The following is a 17,134-nucleotide window of genomic DNA, read 5'->3' as shown; positions in this document are numbered from 1 at the left end:
CTGGGTGCTCTGGGTAATCCTATCGCTCGAGCCGCTTGAGTAGTCCGGAGCCCAGGCCCCAGGGGTGGGCTGTCGTTGCTCGGTCTGGTCTGTCATACCCGTGCGCCACCGAACCATAGGACCTCTGGGTTATGCCTCTGCCTGCTCTTGTCCGTCGGTCTGGGCATTCGAGAGGTCTCGGGCTGAAAACAAGAGCAATCTATAACAAGTACCGCACTAACAGAGCGCACCAAACAAGGATTTTCTCCATTCTCTCTTAAGTCACAGATCGACAATCAAAGCAAAGGCAGCTCGACCGCGAGGGCCTCGATGCCTAGGTCGCTACTCGGCCCCAAGGGTCCTCGGGTGGTCCTACCGCTTAAGCATGAGTGGTCGAGATCACCTGACCCCGGGCTTCTCGCGCGCCCCCTGATGCTCGGGCGCCCCGGCTGAGGGAACCAAGTCCCCGGGCACCCCGAGCTCGGAGCGCACGCCCCTCCTGGATCGGTTGGCCGAAAGGCCGACAGCTGTCCAGTGAGTGGTTAAATTAAGATGAATTTACGTTCAATAATATTTTGTCTCGAGTCGTCCTCGGGGGCCCTCGCATTCTAATCTGCCCGGTGAGATGGTCTCCTCGCGCACAAAACCCTACCGTGCGTCCGCTTTTTCCTAGAACGATAGAACGGTCCGTAGAAAGGTGTACCGTATGTGCGGTAATGTCCGATCGAAGTCTTTCATGGTGGTCGTGGTGTTCGGTCCTCTTTTAGGGCCCCGAGCACTGCCGAGTCCCTGGGTGCCCTGGGTAATCCTATCGCTCGAGCCGCTCGAGTAGTCCGGAGCCTAACCCTCAGGGGCGGGCTGTCGGTGCTCGGTCCGGTCCATTTTAAGCCCGGGCACCACCGAACCATGCGGCCTCTTGGTCACATTCCCGCTCACATGTGTCTCCGGTCTGCTGACTGAGTGGTCGCAAGATGGAAAAGTGTTCACCGGTCATGGCGTGTTCCGTGCTGGATCGATCTATCTCCCGAGCAAGGAAGTTTGTGTCTTTGTCTCTTGACTTAGTCGATGCGGACTCGCGAGGGCTCGGGGGCTGAACACGCCGAGACGGTCGGGACGACTTCGTTCTCAGGGACGGAAAGGTCAGGGTCGGACCGACTAAGTACTCCCGGGGCATCAAAGCAAAACATCAGAAGAAGCACTAAGTACTCGAGAATATCGGAGTTGCGAGCCCAAAGAAAAGCTTCCATTATATTTACAAGGGGAATACAAGCGTTTCTAAGGGATCACTCCCATATTTACATCAAGTCAAAGACAAATGAAAGAAGAAGAAGCTACAAAAAGCCTAATCAGAGTTGGCATCGGAGTCGGCGTCGGAGTCGTCACTGCCACCCCCGGGGGCTGACGGCGGCGGTGCTTCCCGTGTGAAGCCGGCCGCCACCTCGGCGGCAGTGCTCCGAACCGCTTCCCGGGAGGCCTCTCCCTCGGCTTCGACTACTCCTTCCCGAGCTGGCTCCAGCGGGAAGTATGAGTCTCTGCTCCGGTAGCAGGCCAGGACGTGCTCGGCCACCGCTTGGGCCAAGCTGCGTCCTTCCCGGGTGGCAAGCTCCTGGACGGCCCAGGGCAGCGCCTCGAGGCGCTCGTAGACTTGCTGGAGTCCCAGGACGAATCGTCCGGGGGCGTCGCCCTTCTTGTCCACGACGAGTCGCCCAAGACCGGCCCTCGCCACGGACCGCCGCATCCGTCGGAGTGTGTCCTCCAATATCTGCTGCAGGTTAGCCCGCGCGGCAAAGGCGGCCTCGAGTTTCTCCTTCATGGTCCGCAGCTGCTCCTCGAGACCCTGGCCCCCGGCCGTGCCAGAACCGCCGGCGTCAGGTGCAGGGCCGGCGGCTTGCATTGCCTGCGCCACCAGTTCGGACAGAGCCCGCTCGCGGGCGGTCAGCTCCGCCTCGTGCTTGGCGATCTGCTCCTCCCTGGCAGTGGCGACCGCCACCGCCTCGGCAGCCTCACCCTCCCGGTGGGATAGCAAGTCCTCCCGGGCGCCCAGGTCCGCCGCCGTAATCTCGGTGTCGAACTCCCAGATGGCGACATCCTCCTCCCAGCGTCGGAGATCCCCTTCGGTATTCTGGAGCTCCGCTGCCCAACGCTGGAAGTCAGCGTGAGCCCGGTCGACCTCGCTCTCCCGAAGGATCAGGTCAGCATCGAGGGCCTCCGCCGCCCACTCGCGGTTCGTGACCGCCTCCTCCCGCTCCTGCGCCCGCCTCTCCCTGGCAAGGGCCTTGGCAGCCTGCTACCGCGACGCCTCAGTCAGGCGGGCGGCGTCTTCTCGCTCCGGCGCAACTTCTGCGCGGGCGCTCTCCAAAATTTCCCGCTCCCGCGCGATCTCCGCACGGGTATCCTCCAAGAGCTTCTGCTCCCGCGCGGCCACCGCGCGGGCCTCATCCATGGCGCTTTGCTCTTCCTCGTTGGCGGCGCGCGCCGCGACGAGCCGAGCTTCGAAGGAGCGCCAGGCCGTCGTAAGCCGCGCCCTCTCCATGGCCAGCGTGGCGTGCTCCGCCTCGAGCTGCACCACCTCCCCATCCACCGCCGCACCCAGCCGCTCGACCGCCACCCGGACGCTCTCGATTGCGATCGGGAGGGGGTCGGCAGGCCGGCCGGGCGCCAGTTGGGCACTGGGTTCCCCGCGGGCCTCCTCCTGGGGGGTTCGGGGTTCCCAAAGGTTGCAACGCCATCATCCGCCCCGGGCTCGGCACGCCCGGGGTAGGTTTGACCGGCACTGGGCGCTCGTGGGACGGCTGCGTCCCCACCTTTGCCACCGCGTCTGCCAGTGCCCTCTCGGCCGCCGCGTCCGCCGGTCCCAGCAAGGGCGTCACGCCTGCTGTTTCCGGCTCTGCCGCTGCGTCTGCCAATTCCGGCACGCCCGCCGCTTCCGCCGTCCCCGCCTTCATCGCCGCGTCTGCCTGCCCCGCCTCCGTCGGCCGGCTTGGCTCGGGTGCTGGCACCGGCGCCGGCGCTTCTCTAACCTCGGTGGCGCCCGAAGGCGGCCTGCAGGAGAAGAATGAAAAATCAAAATCAAAGTTTAGTTCGGGCGAAGCACGCCTAAGAAGGAATGAAAGGCAAAACTTACGTGGTCCTGGTCCCTCGGTATTGCCACTTGGCCGCTGGGATCCTGAACTCCGGGCCCGATGGCACCGGCCCGGAGTCCTCCCTCACCCTCTTCCGTCGGGGGCTCGGCGGGGGTGCTGGGCGGTCTCCGGGCGCCGGGGCGGGCCCCATCCTTACGAGGCGCGGCTCCAGAACCGAGAACGCCGCCACCGCTGATGGCGACGGCGGGGACTACGGCACGGGAATGTAGAGCCGGGGGCGCTTCCCCCGGTCCTCCAGTACTGCCGCCGTTCCGCTGTCGGCGGTGCCTCCTCCTTCGGTGCGATGGCTGCTGCCCGCAGCGGCCCCACCGTTGGCCAGCGGCTCACCGCTCGCGGCGCCCGGGCCGCCGGTCCGCACCAGACAGCTCGTGGCCCCCTCGCTGGCCGCCTCATCCAACCCTAGGAGTTCGGGGGCCTCGGGGCTTCGGCTCCTCGGCCGGTCGACGAGCCCCTGGGCGTCGAACTCCGGGAGCTTCGCTTGGATCGTCGTGCATTCGGGGTTGGCGCAGAGCGCCATCTCCCTCCACGGGAGCTCCACCCGGCTCGTGTCCTCCACGCCGGTCACCACTCGGATCATGCCCCTCAGCTCCGTCGGGCCTAGGTCCCAGCTTGCGCCGATTTGGGTCCGGGTGATGTCTTCAGGCCCGGTGTAGAGCCAGCATGGCCGGGCCCGCTCCCGCAGGGGCGCCAGGCGGCGGTGCAGGAAGTCCGCCACCACCATCACCGAGGTCAGCCCGGCGTCGCGTAGGAATCTGATGCGCTCAAACACCGGCTCCAACCTCGCTTCCTCCGGCGGTGGCGCTTCCCACATCGACTTCTGGGGCTCCACCGCCACCTCCGGTGGGGCGAGACGGTCGTGGGGGTCGACGTCAACGAAGAACCAGTCCCGCCGCCACTCCTCCCATTTGCTTCGCAGCACCTGGGGGATGTACCGCTCCCCCATGCTATCTCGCAACCGAAGATTGCAGCATCCCGCGACGTCCGCCATGGAATACCCTCTCTTCTTCCCGACCGTTCGCAGGACGAAGAAATGTCGAAGAAGCGTCACCGACGGCGCCACTCCCACGAACATCTCGCATAGGTGCGCAAACACCGCCAGCACGACGACGGAGTTGGGGCTCAGATGCACCAACTGCATGCCGTAGGTGTCGAGGACATGGAGGAAGAATGTCGAGAACGGCGGCACCAGTCCCGCCGCCACGAAGGATGTGAACAAGACAATCCGCCCGGGGACGGTCATCGCCGGCGGGAAGTTCGCCGGCGTCACCACCGAGGCCCCCTGCTAGCCCTTGGGGACCAGCAGCTTCCTGACCCTCTCCGCCGCCTCCTCATTCTTCAAGCGAGACTCCGGCAGTTCGCGGCGGCTTCCCCCAGCTCTCGGCATCTCATCCGAGGGGGAGGTTGTCTGGGTGGTGGAGAGGAAGAAAGAGAAGCGCTCTGACCGCCTAAGGGATTCTAAGGGCTCAGGAGTGTGAAGGAAACAAGAGCAAGATTGCAAGATGGCGTAAAGAGGGGGGCGGGTCGATCCCCTCCCCCTCTTATATCTCAGAGAATTCAATCGTCTCCTGCCAACGGCGCACTCGGCGGGATGGTTTCCTCGGTCGACACAACCGCCAGTCGAATCTCCCACTAGTCGTGCGGCGTCAGCGGTTGCCAGGCGTATTTTCCTCGATATGCGCGGCAGTCGCGCGTGCCACCCATCCCGTTGTCATGCCCTTCGGGAGTTGTGTGGAGGCGCATCCATTCGTCTCCCCGTTGGGCCATACCAAGGGCCTGAATCTAAAGGGCCACCTGTTGAAAGCTTGCCACGTGGCGTCCACGGCAGCCCCGGCCTCGTTCGCGATGAAGGGCCCATCCGCAGTCTCCGTGTCGTCGCCTGCCAATAGGCCCGGGGGCTACTGTCAGTGTATCAAGAACCGGGGGTCCCTGAGTCCCGAGGCCAGGCCAGTCATCCGCCACATGGCGCCATCCCGCGAGGTCCCTCCTGCGGGGTGAGGAAAGTTCAAGTCCTGGGAGAAGGTGCTCGGGGCCACAGTCCGTGGTTCCCAAGCACCCCCGTTCCCCGATGATCCGCGGAGTTTAAGTACCGGGAAGAAAGTGCTCGGGGAGGTGCCCGGTCACCCTCGAGCGCCCTAGTCCCCCGACGATCGAAAGAGCCAAGTTCCGGGAGAGAGTGCTCGGGACTGCGTGTGGCAGCTCCCGAGCACTCGGTTCCCCGAGGATCCGCGTAAGAGTGCTCAGGAGAGAGTGCTCGGGGCTGCACGTGGCAGCCCCCAAGTACGCAGTTCCTTGAAGGTTCGTGCAAAAGTGCTCGGGAGAGAGTGCTCGGGGAGGTGAACAGTACCTCCGAGCACCCGGTACCCCGAGGACAAGGATTGGCATTCTCGGGAGAGAGTGCTCGGGGAGGTGAATAGTACCCCCGAGCACTCGGTGCCCCGACGATACAGAAAGACCCCCGAGGCACCCGCCGATGAGGGTTGACATCCCCAACTGCTCCCGCCACAGTGCCAGTTCCTGCCATGTTTTGGCAGAGAGGCCTGGGGCTATTAATTGCACGGGTCCTGTCCCGTATCATCCGGTGTGTCTCGGGATAACATCACCAGGATCAAGGCGTTCCGTCTGCCGCCCTGCTGTGGCAAAGGAACAAGACAGGGCGGGCATACCGGGTTGCTCTGCGGCTGCCCGGTGGGCCCTCTCTATGGCGGCCGTTGCCAGGGCGTTTATCGTGACAGGTGACCGGGAGTGCGTCGCGTTTTCCACCCCCCGGTCACTTCACCTAGAAGAAATGATGACGCCTTTCCCAGTCATGGCGTTTTGGAACTTGTGCCCCCCTCCTTCCCGTTCGGGGCATGTCGCAGCCGGCGAGTGCTTAAAAGAGCCAGCAACACAGAAGAGAAAACGATCGAAGAATCGAACAAGAGACCGCAAGCACCCAAGCAGCGAGAACGGAACCATAGACGAACACAACACACAAGGGACAGTCCCTGCCCAAGAGCAAGGAGCCTCAAGCTCTTAGTTAGACAAATATTCTTGTAACCAGCACATCCTTGAGGGACTTCCTCAGGACAGTTATTACATCCATATAGGAGTAGGGTATTACGCCCCCGTGCGGCCCGAACCTATCTAAATTCCGGTGCATTTACTTCTCTTTGCACTAGATCATCACCCCCACCACCGGCCGTTGCATTTACTCTCATTCATTTCTCTGACAAACTTATTCTGGATCATCCCCCCGGCCGAATCTCTAAAAAGGGGTCTCTCGGGATCCCTGTGACAGGAGTTAATCCTCCGACAGCCTTCTTCTCCTTTTCTTTTCCTGCCTGTCGGAGCGGTAAGGACCAGGTTAATCGGCAGCAGGTTGCTCAGGGTGCGGAACGTGCCACGCCCGAGCCTCCGCTGCCTTGGAGCACTTGTTGGCCAACGCAAAGAGCTCCGTGGTGGTCTTGACCTCGTACGTGCCCAGCTTTTTGAGCATCCGCTCATCACGGACGCCTTGCCGGAATGCGACGATAATGGCATAGGGGGTTATCCGTGGGATGGTGTTGCGGACTTGGCTGAAGCGCTGTATGAAGCACCGCAGCATCTCCCCCTCCTGCTATTTTACAGCGTGGAGGTCGCACTCCAGACCGGGGTGCGTGAATGTGCCCTAAAAGTTAGCCACAAACTGGTGGCAGAGGTCATCCCAAGAGCTGATGGATCCTGGGGGTAAGTTCATAAGCCAAGAACAGGCAGAGCCCCTCAAGGCTACATGGAAATAATTGGCCATCACCTTTTCACTGCCGCCTACCGCTTGGACGGTGGTGGTGTAGATCTGGAGGAACTCGACGGGATCGATGGACCCATCGTACTTCTCCGACAGTTTTGGCCAGAACTTCATGGGCCAGTTGACTCAACAGAGCTCGCTGGTGAAGGCGCAGCAGCCTGTGTCGTACCCTGCTGCTTGGGCAGTGCCCTTGGGCAGTGAACGCCGGTGAGCCGGGGAACCCCGGCGGTCATGGGCCGGCATAAAGGAGGCCTGGTCCTCTGCCTCGGCCTCATGCCGGGACTCCCGTTGGCTCTCAAGGGTGACGCATGCATATTCAACGGCCCTCCGCTCATTGAGATGTAAGCGGAGGTCCTGAGCTCCGGTTGTGGCTAGGGGGGCGGCACTCCGCTTGGAGGCCCCCCAGCCGGTTCGACCGCCACCTGAGGATGGATCGGCCTTGGTTGTGCCACGATGGGATGTGGCCCGGGAGCTCTCGGCCAGCACGTGACGGTGAGCCGTGCCCACTAGAGCGGCCACCTCCTGGAGCCAGCGGCCTTTCGGGGTTTCCCCCGCTGCCTGGACAGGCAGGTGCCTGAGGAGCGCTTGTGCCGCAAGCAGCGCGCTCCCAAGACTGGCGTCGCCGAAGGCAAGCCTGCGCCGTAACGGCGCCCGGCGCTGTCCAGACGTGGATCTTGCGGTAGGAGTTTCTGCCACTTGCTGAGGGTTAGGCGGTGCACCTGCAACGGCGGCGGCGGCCCTGCTGGGTCCAGCGCCATTGTCCCCATGAGAGGGGAGCGCCGTGCCGGCGGACCGTGGCTGCTATTGAGGAGCAGCAGAGACTGGGGCCTCCTGAGCAAGGGGCTCCATTTCTTGATTTAAACTCGGTATTCCACTCAAAACAGAATGTACACACTCTAGTAAAAATGATGTACAAAAAGATCTGTTAGTCAACTTGCTCACAAATTTAGTAAGCAGAAACTAGATTCAAATATGAAACTAACTCAACAAGTATCGAGTAAATCGGATGTGTGCATCATAAGTTATTCCTGTTTGAAGCAGACTATGTCAGCCAGTATCGAGTAGATCAAAACTTAGTCGAGTTGACAAAAAGCTACACGAGAACAAACCAAATTCACTCAAATTTTTCTCAGATCAAACACTAGATATTCTAGCAAGGTTTTGGATGGATTAAACCAAGATAAAACTTGATAAAAGCATGAGATTAATAGAAAACCAAAACCAAATATGCAGAATATAAAACATAGAGAAAATTCCAAATCAGCAACTCATCAACTTACGAAACTTGATTTTCATTGCACAGATGAGTTTACAAGATACCTTTCCAAAGAATCCAACAAGAATTTCCACAAAATCCCAAAACACACTCTCTCTCAAGTTTCTCTATCTCTCAGCTGCGTTGTTTTGTGCTTTTCGTTGTACTCTACCCAATACAACTGACCTCTCTATATATAGGGTAGCCATATGCACAAACATGACCAAATCGAACTACAACTTTCTGTCATATTCAATCTAGTCTCTATCCTCCTCTAATCACAAAAGGACAAACAACTTCCACTAATTAAGCTAATTAGCCAACAACTCTTACGTAATCATGCAAGCACATCTCCCATGCATACATGCATATATGTAACCAACTCACAGTCCGTCTCTGACACTAACTCTTGTCTCAAGTCCAGCCACCACACGACTCACTCATGCCTGCTCCGACTTGAACACGAATTAGTCTTCACGTCCTCTCATGATCAGATTGCCTCTTGTGTCCATTGTGAAGCCCTGTCTCCATATGCATTATTCTCTCAGCTCGAACGTCCCGCATGACATCCTCGATCACCACAATCTCAGTTCCTCCTAAACCTAGTCGCTGAATCTCAGTTCCTCCCTGAACTTAGTTTGTCGATCCGTCATCGACCACGTTCACCTTCAAGCAACACCTGCACATGATTCAAACAACAATCGAGTACGAGCACAAGTTCTTCCCGACTTGACTCAAGATCAGTTCACCCAACACCACGCAAACTCCAAGCAAAACCAACACGCTAACATAAGCATACCCAACTAATGATAGCACATCAAACCAACTATACTATCCAAGCATATCTTAGCATCTTATGAACATCAACCAAATATCATTATGTTAAATCACTTTTCTCTGCCAATTTCATCAATCATACCAATTTTTTCATCACATGATCTCACAATCTCCCCCTTGATGAAAACATTGGCAACCCACATTGGAAACATTTTAATAGACATTGTTTGATTTGTAAATCAAACGCAAAGTGAAATCAAAAGATCAAAAAAAATCCTTTGAAGAAATTTTTTCTCTCTCCCCCTTTGAAGCAAAAGTGAGCAACTATCTCTCCCCCTTTGTCAATGATCTCATCAAAAAATTAAAAAGAGAGAATCAATTCTTGTTATTTCAATTATTTCAATGAGCATTAGAATTCATCAACATATATAACAAATACTCAACCAAGCCACACTATCAAGAAATACTTGCACCAATCCGTCTACACATGTAAAAGTATAGTGTGAGAACAACTTATCAAGTATAATTAATAATTTATTTGCAAGTCATGGTCTCCCAATCTCAATCACTCAAATCCTCAATTTATATGCTATAAAAACATGAATATCAAAAGTATGTCATTGTTTTGGTTTAAAAAGATATATAACAAGATGCCAAATTTGATGTCAGGAACTTCTCATATTCTTTTCTAAGGAATTATATGCACCATTAGCCTTATTCTATCCAACCATGCCAAGCCTATGTCAAAAAGACAATCAGAATCTTAAGACAATGATTTTGGTCATACATGACTTCTTCCAAGTTAATATCGAAGTGCAATGACATGCAGTCTCGAAAAAAGAAGTGCGTCAGTGCATACTTCCTTGATCTTTTATCTATCAACTATTATTCATTACTTTTTCATTTCTTTGATTCTTTCACATATAGCATTTTTATGAAAGATCAAAGCAATCAAGAGAGTTTAACTATGACAAGATTTAATTCAAGTTGTCATTCGATTTAAAAAGTCATGACAGAAACTACACAGTTACACATATAGATATGAAAGTGCAAAAACTCCTACGTAGCATAAGCATTGGCTTCAAAAGTCACATATGTATCAGATATGATGCTCACCATATTTCATTATTTTCTCATTTTTATAAATTTCGACAAGTTCCAGGATATAAAAACTCCCCCTTAAAACAATCTCGTAGGTTGAATAACACCATGTTCTCCCCGAAGAAAAGCAAAACGAGAAGAATCCAAAGGTTTTGTGAAAATGTCTGCCAATTGGTGTTCAATATTCACACGGAGAAGTTCAATGTTTCCTTTTTCAACATTGTCTCTAAGAAAATGAAATCAAATATAAATGTGTTTAGTCCAAGAATGTTGCACAGGATTTTTAGCAATACTTATAGTATTAGTGTTATCACAGAAAAGTAGAACACTCTCCAAATTAATGTCACACCCGGTTTAAAGACCAAAGCCAGATGTAAACTATATGTATGCCAGGATCAGTTATTCATACATATAGCGACTTCATTAGTGTAACAGACACAATGTTTCTTATTACAACGCTAAAATATTACATAATGACCACCCACGAGTCTAAAGAAAAGAACACCACAGCGGAAAAGGGAACGGCGCAGCTCCAAACCAACAGGCAGCCGACTGAGAGGTTCTACAAGCCTAGAACTCGGCATCATCCTCGGGGAAGTCATCCTCAGGAAAATCTTCAAAGGTGTCACCTTCTGAAACAGCAAGCGTGAGTATTTCCAATACTCAACAAGTGGGGGAAAACAAATGAATCTAATATGGTGGCTTGAAACAAGGTTTTCCTATTCTAGGGTTTCATTTGCATAAAAGCTGGTTTTTAGCCCTGAACTACGGAAACAAATTTTTATTTTAACCGAGAAAAGATGTACCAAAGATTTTCTTTAACCTCCGGGAATTCAACCCAATTCCCAAAGATCTTCTTTAACCTCCGGGAATTCAACCCAATTCCCAGACCAAGAAAAACATCCACCCTGACTAATCATGCGAGGGTCCAAGCTGCTCATAACCGTGAGCACGGCTGAATATTCAGTTTGACACTCTACAGAGTTTGTACACTTTACCCACGAGTCGTGATCTTCTCTTTTGCCGGTACCCGTCGGTACCTTACACACTTCCGAGGTGTGCGCCAAGAGATCACTACGAGACTTTTCCAAAGAGTCTCCCAGTATGCACTTGCCCACTGAGGTTTCACCGCCGTACATAAGTGGAGTAACCCTCCACCCCAGAAGCCCCCTCTTGTGCCGGGTAGAATCGGGAAGTAACCCTTCCTTATCTACACATCCAATTGGCTCATACAACACTAGGAGAACATCTAATTACTAGGCCAAGCCGTACCATATTGGTCTCGCGGTTGCACTATTGCCATGGATGGTCGCTCCATGAACCGGTCCTTAAAATGGTCTGGGCAAGACCTCCAATAACCCTATAAGGGTATACTACCAAACAACCAATCATGCTGGGAAAAGTAGCCCTTTCTTGCCCAAAACCCCAATTATCTTTGTTGTTAACTCCCTTAGCAACATTAGTTTCCATGATATTCTTCCCATATCAATTTTTAGTTCATAACTCAAGATTCATCATCCTACACGCTACATGTTCATCTAAAGCATGGCTAAGCATAAACATGATGATCTGGTATGGATAAAGCACCTATTTCTAACACTAGTATTTGCTATACTACCCATTTGTAAAACAGCATGCATATTTGTCAAAGACTCGCTTTATGTAAAAACTAGGTTCTGCAATATGGTCAAGACACTTGCCTTCGTCGAAGTGTTGCACAGGTCCCTCAAAATCTTCCTCTTGAAAGTTGCCGAACTCCTGGACTGAATCGTTTACACGAGCACACAATCTAACATGAGAACAGTACACCAAACATTCCTAAAACTAGAGAAAAACCCTATAAACAGATTCTACACATCGCTACGAGAATAAGAGCGCAAAGATCGCCTAAATCGGAACTACGAGCAAAAAGTTATGAGCTTTTGAAGTTATAGGGGCTAATCTGCAAATTACTTGAATTTCAGAGAATTACCAAATTATTTTTATACTGAAAATCCTATTTATAAAACAAATCCAGGGGTTTCTATAAAAGTACAGAGCTTTTATGAGGTTACAGAGAAGTCTAGGGGCTAAAGTGCAAAAATACCACTTTTCCCGAATTAAAACAAATATAAATCTGACTGGGTATATGGATGATGATGTGGCATCGCAACGCGGGCAAAAAGGCTGAGGTGGCCGGCTTACAGGGGCGATGAGGTGGCGGTTCTTTGCCAACTGGGATTACATAACACACGTGTCGCAACGGAATTGGCTAGGCGAAGGGGTATTGGAGCATCTAATCTGGGCCATCCATCACGGATCCGAAGGTGGGAAATAGAGGGAGCTCAGACTGGTGGCGCAGACACGGCGGCAGCCGGCCGGCGGCGGCGGAATGGCCGGAACCGCACCGGAATCACGCAAACGGCCACGAAATGCGACGGAACGACTTTCAAACGGTGGAGGAGCTCACGAGGAGTGCATACCGAGGCTTCACAGAGGCAGAGATAACCCGGGTGATGGCCGGCGACGGGGAAGAACGGGTGGCGGCCTTGGAGCTCGGTGCGAAGGCGTTCGGCGGCGGGAGAGACACCGAGGAGCGTCGAGAAGCGTCGCCCGGTGTCCTGCGACACCAAAGAAGCGAAGTCTAAAGTTAAAAAAAAGGTTCAGCACGGTGAAGCAAGGCGGCGGCGAGCTTCTCACCGGTGGCAATGGAGGAGACGACGCCGGGTTCGAATCCGAGCGGAAGAAGAGGGGGAAACGGTTGCAAAAGCACGGAAAGTCACCAGGAAGACGATGGTCGGCTTATATACGAGAGAGGGGGAGGGGATCGGCCGGAATTTGAAGAAAATGGCAGGCGGCCATGGCTTTGAATGGCGTCGGTTTCCTCGCATTCAATCGAGCTATGGAGAGGGGAAACCGTCGGGGAAGAGGGAATAGGGGGCGTGGAACCCGGCAGCGGTGATTAATTGGCAAGGTAGTGCGCGGGGGCTCGAATTTGAATCGGCGGTGGATTTTGGGAAAAATGGCCGGCGGCCGGAGGTGGGAGAAGCAGAGCCGTGGCTCGGGCGGAGCGGCTCGGCGCAGGCGGCTCAGCGCGGGGGCTCAGCGCGGGGTCCACCCGACAGAGGGGGTCGGCGGAAGAGGCCGGCTGGGGGGCGGCTGCAGGCCTGCTCGGCCGATGGGCCGGCGCGGGGGAAGAGAAGACGGCCCACGAGAGAAGGAGAAGGGGAGGGAAAAATGGGCCGAGGGAGAAAGAATCGGCCCGAGGGCATTTTTCCTTTTAGAAATTCTTTTTCCAAATGAATTTCATCAAATTTTCCAATAGGGTTTTAAAGCGGCGAAACCTAGCGAAATTTTGCAAACTTTTTCCACCCAAAAAAAACCTTATTGCATCTACAACGGCATGAATGCATTCAAACAATTATCCTAGGCCATGTTAATTTTAGAAATTAACTTCCTATTGAGCTAAGTTGCAATACCTGAGTTAAATATAAGAAAGTTTTAAATTATTGCAAAAATTTGAATTTTGGGTGTTACAAACCTACCCCCCTTAGGATGAATCTCGCCCTCGAGATTCGGGTTGATCTTCAAATAACTGCGGGAATTCTGCCTTCAGATCATCTTCTCGCTCCCAGGTTGCCTCATCTTCCGAGTGATGACTCCGTTGAACTTTGCACATTCTAATAGCCTTTCTTCTCGTTGTTCGCTCTACAGTGTCTAGAATTCTGATAGGATATTCTGCATAGGTCAGATCTTCTTTTGGGTCCACTTCTTCCAGGGGTAACTGTTCTTCTGGCATTCTTAAACATTTCTTTAATTGAGATACATGAAATACATCATGCACGTCAGCCAGTGTAGATGGCAGTTCCAGCTGATAGGCTACCTCTCCACATCTAGCGATTATCCTGAATGGTCCAATGTACCTGGGTGCCAATTTTCCTTTAACCTTGAACCTGCGGAGACCTCTGATAGGTGAGACTTTCAAATACACCATATCCCCCCACTTCAAAGGTCAATCCTCTCCGTCGATTATCCGCATAGCTCTTTTGTCGGGACTGTGCGGCCTTCAAGTTTTCCCGTATGACCTGAACCTGTTCTTCTGCTCTTCTAAGAATTTCTGGCCCAAACACTTGGCTTTCTCCAGTTTCGTTCCAATACAGCGGAGTTCTGCACCTTCTACCATACAAAGCTTCATATGGAGACATTTTGAGGCTGGCTTGGTAGCTGTTATTGTAAGAAAACTCTGCATATGGTAAGCTTTTATCCCAACTCTGCTTGTACTTCAAGGCGCATGCTCTTAACATATCTTCCAACACTTGGTTGGTCCTCTCTGTCTGTCCATCGGTTTGGGGGTGATATGCGGAACTGAAGTTCAGTTTAGTGTCCAAGGATTCGTGTAGTTTCTGCCAGAAGCGAGAGGTAAATTGGGTACCTCTGTCCGACACAATCTTTTTGGGTACCCCATGTAGACACACAATTCTTGACATATACAACTCGGCAAGTTTCGCACTTGAATATGTTGTCTTGACTGGGATAAAATGCGCAACCTTCGTTAAGCGATCCACCACTACCCAGATAGAATCGTAGCCTGCTTGAGTGCGGGGTAACCCGACGATGAAATCCATACCAATTTCTTCCCACTTCCACTCTGGAACTTTCAAGGGTTGCAATAATCCTGCTGGCCTTTGATGTTCTGCCTTTACTCTCTGACAGGTGTCGCACAAAGCCACATATTCTGCAACATCTCTCTTCATACCATACCACCAATAATACTCTTTCAGATCCTGATACATCTTAGTGCTCCCGGGGTGAATGGAATGTGCAGAATCGTGTGCTTCTCGCAAAATTAAATCCTTCAAAACTTTCTGGTTGGGTACACAAATCCTTTTCCCATACCACATTGTTCCTTGATTATCTTCCGAGAAACCCGGTGCCTTATCTGTTTTTATGAGTTCTTTGATCTCCTTTATTTTCTCATCTTCCCATTGTCCTTTTCGGATGTTTTGTTCCAATTGTGACTTCATTTCTATTACTGTTGCATCCATGTCGGCAATAAAACCTAAATTTAATCTCTCAAATTCCTTGCATAATTCCGGCTGACTTCCTCGCAACATAGTCATATTGCAATATCCCTTCCTACTCAGGGCATCTGCCACAACGTTTGCTTTCCCAGGGTGGTAATGTATTCCCACATCATAATCCTTGATTAGTTCCAACCATCTACGTTGCCGCAAATTAAGATCCGGTTGGGTGAAAATATATTTTAGGCTTTTATGATCCGTATATATTTCACATCGGTTGCCAATGAGGTAGTGCCTCCAAATTTTCAGGGCGTGAACTACTGCAGCTAATTCCAAATCGTGGGTCGGATAATTTTCCTCATGTTTTCTTAACTGCCTAGATGCATATGCTACCACATGACCTTCCTGCATAAGCACACATCCCAACCCTTGTCGAGATGCATCACAATACACCGAGAACGACGTCTGGGTGTCTGGCATGATAAGAACTGGCGCGGTGGTCAACTTTTTCTTCAATTCGTTGAAACTGGCTTCTCGAGCGGCTGTCCATTTGAATTCTGCTCCTTTTCCTAGTAGTTCTGTCATTGGTTTCGCTATCTTGGAAAAACCTTTAATAAATCGGCGGTAATACCCTGCTAAACCAAAGAAACTGCGGATCTCCGAAACATTCTGCGGGGTTTTCCAGTTTAGTACATCCCTTACTTTGGTCGGATCTACGGACATACCTCCCGATGAAATAATATGACCAAGGAAGGGTACTTCCGTTAACAAGAACTCACACTTACTCAATTTGGCATAAAGTTGGTTCTCCCTGAGTTTCTGTAATACCATCCTTAAGTGTTCCTTATGTTCTTCCTTGTCCTTGGAGAAGACCAGGATATCATCAATAAACATTACGACGAACTTGTCCAGAAACTCCATGAAGACTTTATTCATTAGGTACATGAAGTATGCTGGCGCATTTGTCAAGCCAAAAGGCATTACCGTAAACTCATAAAGGCCATATCGGGTGACGAACGCGGTCTTTGGAATATCCGAAGCGTGAATTTTCAACTGGTGGTATCCGGACCGAAGATCAATCTTGGAGAAAATACACGCCCCTTTCAACTGATCAAACAAACCATCAATGTGAGGCAGTGGGTATTTGTTCTTGATAGTTACTTCATTGAGAGCCCGATAGTCAATACACATCCTTTGCATTCCATCTTTCTTGGGTACAAAGATGACCGGAGCTCCCCAGGGTGAAGAACTAGGGCGGATAAACCCTTTGTCTAACATCTCTTGGATTTGCTCATTGAGCTCTGCCAACTGATTGGCATCCATTCTATATGGTCTCTTATATATAGGTGCAGGTCCTGGCACTAATTCAATCACAAATTCTATTTCGCGATCTGGCGGCATACCTGGAAGATCATCGGGAAATACGTCTGGAAATTCATTCACCACATTGATCTCTTCGATAGGAATACCCTTCATTTGATTCAGTGAGCCTTCCTCTGTCGAGGGTATAGCTGCAACAAACTCGACCTGTGTGCCTTCTTGTTTAGTCAGTTGAACTGCTCTTCTGGCGCAGTCTATGATTCCCTTATATTTCGCCAGCCAGTCCATTCCCAGTATGACATCAATCCCATTGGATTCCAGAACTATAAGATTGGCTAAGAAATCTACCCCCCTTATATAAAGGCTTAGCTTTGAGCATATATACTTTGCCCTCATCTCTCCTCCAGGAGAGCTAATAATCATTTGCTGCTTCATATTTACAATTGGCAGATTATACTTTGCAACATATCTTGCAATGATGAATGAATGTGATGCTCCCGAATCAAATAAAACTGATGCTGGGTTTGAGTTGACAAGGAACATACCAAGCACCACATCTTGCGCCCCTTGGACTTCTTCAGTAGTGACATGGTTGATTCGCCCACGCGCGTAATTCTGTTGAGCCCGGTTGGTTGGAGCTCGTGCCAGGTTCCCATTGCGGCTCGGAGCTTGATGTTGTCCCTGCTTTGGAGCATTCTCATTGCCATACTGCACGGGAGAGTTGCTAGGTTTCTTCCTTGGGCATTTATTGGCATAGTGCCCTACTTCACCACAGACGAAACATGCCTTTCCGGTG

The 17,134-nt window shown here is 52.0% G+C and overlaps 1 protein-coding gene across 1 annotated transcript; it reads right to left on the bottom strand.

Annotated features, from left to right (window-relative positions):
* Positions 1 to 2,266: 2,266 nt before the first annotated feature.
* On the bottom strand, positions 2,267 to 4,110 carry LOC133923144 (uncharacterized). Its single transcript, XM_062368585.1, has 3 exons — positions 4,055 to 4,110; positions 2,784 to 3,021; positions 2,267 to 2,671 (listed from the first exon to the last, which is right to left on the bottom strand). Exons 1-3 carry the CDS (start codon positions 4,108 to 4,110, stop codon positions 2,267 to 2,269), a joined length of 699 nt encoding a protein of 232 aa, XP_062224569.1.
* Between the last annotated feature and the right edge of the window lie 13,024 nt (positions 4,111 to 17,134).

Source organism: Phragmites australis, chromosome 6, assembly GCF_958298935.1.
Source record: "Phragmites australis chromosome 6, lpPhrAust1.1, whole genome shotgun sequence".
NCBI lineage: Eukaryota > Viridiplantae > Streptophyta > Magnoliopsida > Poales > Poaceae > Phragmites > Phragmites australis.
The sequence above is the reverse complement of the archived record's forward strand: the minus strand, read 5'-3'. Positions and strand labels throughout refer to the sequence as shown.